The sequence below is a fragment of the Geospiza fortis genome, unplaced genomic scaffold (genome assembly GCF_000277835.1).
Source record: "Geospiza fortis unplaced genomic scaffold, GeoFor_1.0 scaffold396, whole genome shotgun sequence".
NCBI classification, from domain to species: domain Eukaryota; kingdom Metazoa; phylum Chordata; class Aves; order Passeriformes; family Thraupidae; genus Geospiza; species Geospiza fortis.
In genome coordinates, this window is record NW_005054345.1 from 3679806 (window position 1) to 3684716 (window position 4911).

Consider the following 4911-nt stretch of genomic DNA (forward strand, 5'->3'; position numbering starts at 1 on the left):
ATATCTTGTGTTCACTCATGGTGTTTGCAACTTTTATTTTCTACACAGCCAACTTTGCCTGAACTGGTTTTAGTTCTTGATGTGGGTAACTCCATGTTGTTACACAGGAGTCTTGGGAATAAGGGGAGGGAAGAAGAGGTGGAGAACAGAGAAAGTGCTAGGCTTGATTTTAAAGATAAGTGGATTTTTTTCAGTTCTGCCTTGTGCTTCTCCTGGACATGGCACAGCCCACGCCATGGTGCTCTCCAGCAGTGCCTGAGCTTGTTCCAGCCTGAGCTGCTTTTCAGAAAGTAATTATTGTAATGGATTTCTTAGACTTCTGCATGGGACAGAACTGTCAGCCATTTTTCACATAGATTGGAGGGATATTGTCTGGATTTCCAGACAGCTGCCTATAAAATAGAGATAGCTGAGGAATCTCTGGTCCTCAGACTTCACTGTTAAATGGGTGTGTGCTGCCTTAGGCTGGTATTTAAAGTCCTCTGTTTTGAGGCTGGTATTTTTTAGACTTACAGATACACAGGGGTCTGTACAAACTTCCCCTGTGTTCTGAAGTTGAAAGTGGCTGGTAACTCTAACTGTCCCACTGGAGAATAAGTTAAATTGTTACTGTTCTTCCTATCATGAAAAGTACTTTGGATTTAAAATTATTCAGTGAGTAATGATGGTCAAACCCCTCTTTGTAGGTAATTTCTGTTGATGGGATAGAAATGTAAGGCTTCTATTGGTTTCAATAGAGACCCAAATTCTAATTAATATTCCTGTGTCCCAAACATGTTGTTCTGATTAGAGGCTCTTTGCCCAGGCATTTCTGCGTAGCCTGCCCTGTTTGAAATCCTGCCTTTTTCTGACTTCACTTCCTGAATCCGTTGACAACACTCACAGCCAAACAAAATACATGTTCACAATGCTGTTATTTGCAAAATATTCCCTTGTGAATACAGCTGGGGCAACAAAAAGAGTTTCTCTCTGAATCTCAGAGAGGACTGACTATTCCTTGTAGCACTAAGGCCCATAGTGCATTAGGCAATTTTAGTCTTGGCAGTTAAGTAAGTGTTAAAACTTTGCATTTCACCACATATAAGTGCACACAGGTCTTTCATTACCCTTGTGTGTATTGATCGCACAGTGATCTACTAAGAAATAAACTGAGAGTGCTGAATTTTAATCTAGGCTGAGGTGGACCAGATAGCAACAGGCTCCCGGCCCACCGCACTGTTTACAAAACAGATGGAGGAGCAAAGAATATAAACATACTTTGACCTCTTTTAGGCCTAATCCTCAATTGTGATGAGGGACCAATGAAAAGGTTCATCTTGAAGTGCTGCTCATCTCCTTGTGAAGCTCACTGGCACTACACCCTCCTTGCCTGGCAGATTCTGTGAGTGGACAGCACTGGAATATTGGCATGACAGGAACAGCCCAAGCCGTGGTGCCCACTGAGCCAGCAGTGCCATGGCTCAGGAGCTCTCACCCATTCCACAGAATGTCACCCTGAGACAGAACACACAACTGCACTTCTGAATGTCTGAATGTGCACATGAGGCTAGGGTGGAGCAGACTGTCACTCAGCTGGCTTTAATTAACATAGTATTTTATGTAATGTATTTATTTTTTACGTAATTAGGTGATTAAGCAAAATGCTTGCTACTAACGTCTCTTCCATAACCCAGCGCTGCTGAGAGTTAAACATGCACCTTTGCAGGTAATTAATCTCCTTGCCCTGCTTATTTTGCTAGTTGGCACTTGCTAAATCCCTGTAAAACCACACCCAGCAGTGCTGTGCATTATCCCTCTGCTGTCTATTCCTACATATGGTCAAAATCAACTTACCTTCCGGGTTGCTGACATCAGCAAAATGTACTCTTGGCAAACTTGGGAATCCTCCTAGTAACCCTTTGTTTGGTTGGTGTTGTTACAGTTGTATTCCTCTGACAGCAGCAAACACCCTCCAAACGGTGCCTACCTTGACACGTGCTTGGGATGTGGAAGGACACTACCAAATGAGCATCTTTAAAACATTAAAACAACCCTTTGTGTGATAAAATGTGTGCTAGATGGGGGGAAAAGTTAGAGGAAGATACTTCTCTGCTTCCTGTCAGGAACTGACCCACAGTAGCTGCAAGTTTAAGAGTATCATTTTGGTAACAGTAAAAATGTGTGTATATAAATATATATAACTATCTAGTAATTTTCTGAAGTGACTTTAACCAACTCTGTCACTTCAATTAAAATTAGGCATATTCCAATTTAAGGAAAAAAAGACTTTTTTAAAAAAAACTGCCTGCTTGAGAATAATGATTTTCTAATATTCTCTGGCAGTCTTTTGATATCATCTATTTTTTCTTAGCTGTTTGGCTCCTAACAGCAAACAGGAAAACATCTGGTCTTCTTCAAATAGGTTTATTAAACAAAATTAATTGGGTGCAGTGTTTAAAATCCTGATAATAAAGCTGTTTCCCACCCCCCTCCAGCAAAGTAGCATGTTTCTGAGATATACCTGTATATTGTCATTGTACTAAAAATCAGGATTGTTTTGTAAAAAATACCTGGGAGCTGCCTGAGAAGTTGCTGTTTTCAGCAAATTGCTAGAAACAAGCAACAGGAGTTGCTGTTTTTCAACAAGTTGCTATTTTCATTTCCCACTAGGTTCAGTTTTCCCAGCTTTTCTATTGCCAAGAAGGTTAGAACCCAGAGTAATACCCAAAAGGGAAAGGATTTAGAGACAGGGGAAGGGTTATAAACTTATTTTACTGTTGACAGCAGCATTGTCATAAATATTAATAGACAAGAATCACCTCCTACCTGAGAAAACACAGGGATAAAGGTGAATATTTTTATTTTTTAAGCCTACAGCATAATTTTCTTAATACAACCACCTGCCTTATCTTCTTGAGGGCATTAATTTAATAAAAAACATGTCAGATCAAGTAGCCAGTTGCTCCAGTTTTGGAACAATTTCGTTCCCTGCCTTTCCACCCCTCCACAACCCTGCCTGAAGTCAGATGTCTAAACTGGGCCCCAAGAGCAAGGCGGGCAGGCTGCAGCTGGGGAATCCAACCTCAGGAGAACCCCAGAAGTTGTAGGAGTTTAGTGAGGACGATCTGGCTTCTCCCTCCCCTGCTCACACCTTCTCCAGGACATGTCTGGAGTTACAGAGTAAGTTCAGCATAATCCCTACCCTTCAGAGCGCAGCCCAAAGGGCATTTTCCCAACTAAGGTACTAGCCAAAAAAAAAAAAGTGTGAGGGGAAAATACATTTTAATTATTTTATTTTTCTTAAATATAATAGAACCTTCTAGAATTTTTTTTCCAGAAACAGAAACATTAAAAAATTATACTTTATTACAAATGGTAAACTCAGAGTGCTAAAAAAAAGCCTCTTATTTACAAACAATACTGGGCAGTGCCCAAATAAACAACATAAAAATAACTTACAAAGTCATGAAGTAGTTTATTGACATTAATCAACTTTCATAAAATAAAATAAAAAAAGATATGTACATACACAATTTACTTGAAGGCAGGCAGAACAGTTCTTTTTTTTGTTTATCAGCCTCCCACAAACCTCCCTCCCACTTTTTTTTTTTCTTAAGGAATACTACATAAAGCAATCTACAGTTTCTATTGCAGTTTAACCTTTAATACTGAATGATCATCGAATGTTAGGTCCATGCAGGTCTTGGTCAATGTTAAACGAAGATCTGACATCTCATCCGAGCAGGAACAGCACTTCCCGGAGCAGCGCTGGCCGCTGCACTCCCGGCTCCAGCTGAAGGCTTTGCCAGTCTTTCCACACATGCGCTTTGCGGAGCACAGGCAGGACTCAGCCTCTCAGCTTTTGCCATTAGCTTTATGCCTCTGCCACTTTGGATTTTTCCTCTTTTAGTTGTACCACAACACACAGTTCTCGCTGAAGAGTCTCTTCAAAACGTCTGCAACTGCTGTGTGAGCATGAGCTGGCACCCGCTGTTGACGTGGTTCATGACCTTCTGCTTAAGCTGTGCAACCTGTTCTCTGAGCATGTTGGCAGTGGATGCCAGCTCTGAGTTCTGGGCTTTCAAAGTTTTCACTTTTTCTTCCAACCGGGCAATCCTTTCCAACTTCCTTTTCCGGCATTTGGACGCCGCGATTCTGTTCCTCATGCGCTTTCTCTCGGCTTTGATTCTCTCCTGTGACTCCATGTCAATGGGGGACAGGGGAGGAGTTTCCCCCGGCATTTCAGGTACAGTCTGCGGCTCCTCTTTCAGAGCCTGGAGCCGGGGATGCTGCACGGGCATCTGGGGGTTTATGTGATGCTGGGGCGCGTATCCCATGCTGTTGGCGTTGTAGCTGGGCGCGGAGCTGAGCGCGTTGGGGTTGAAGTTGCTGAGGTTGGCGTACACCGGGGGCTCGCTGTGCAAACTGGTGTTGAAGCTGGTGCTGCCGGCCATGGAGGACACAGGTGCCATCCCGCTGGTGACAGGCTGGGCGGCCGAGGTGACGCTGGGCAGCGTGTTCTGGTTGTGCAGCTCCGCCAAAGCTCTCACGAAGCCCTCGGCGAACCCCTCCTGCTCGTCGGTGACATTCTTGGGGCACAGGAACTGCGTCGGGGTCGGCGTGGTGGTGATCAGCCCGTTGCTGGACTGGATGATGAGCCGCTCCAGCTCGGGCGAGGCCAGTTTGAGGAGCCCCACGTCGGGCGAGGTGAGGATGTCGGCGTTCTTGTTCCTCAGGTGCGGCTTCAGGTTGCTGGAGGGGTCGGACAGGTTCAGCGTCATGTTCTGCTTCAGCACCTTGGCGTTATTGTATCCGTACCCGCCGCTCTCCGGCGGCGCGAAGCCGGCGCTCAGCGCATCCTCGTAGAAAGTAGGCTCCATCTTTGCACTCATAGAACACAGTCCGGGAAGGGGAAGCTGCCCGGCCGCCGCT

At 44.5% G+C, this 4911-nt stretch overlaps 1 protein-coding gene across 2 annotated transcripts; it reads right to left on the reverse strand.

Annotated features, from left to right (window-relative positions):
- Positions 1-3255: 3255 nt before the first annotated feature.
- On the reverse strand, positions 3256-4905 carry JUN (Jun proto-oncogene, AP-1 transcription factor subunit). 2 transcript variants are annotated; one of them, XM_031058597.1, is made up of 2 exons: positions 4567-4905; positions 3256-4464 (listed from the first exon to the last, which is right to left on the reverse strand). In XM_031058597.1, the coding sequence occupies exons 1-2, from the start codon at positions 4869-4871 to the stop codon at positions 3927-3929; spliced, it is 843 nt and encodes a 280-aa protein (XP_030914457.1). In that variant the 5' UTR covers positions 4872-4905; the 3' UTR covers positions 3256-3926. The 2 variants fall into 2 exon arrangements, with proteins under 2 accessions (XP_030914457.1, XP_005423022.1); XM_005422965.1 differs by having other exon boundaries at positions 3256-4905.
- Between the last annotated feature and the right edge of the window lie 6 nt (positions 4906-4911).

Coding starts and splice junctions, on each gene's coding strand:
- JUN (XM_005422965.1), bottom strand. CDS start 4,871: ATGAGTGCAAAGATGGAGCCTACTTTCTACGAGGATGCGCTGAGCGCC.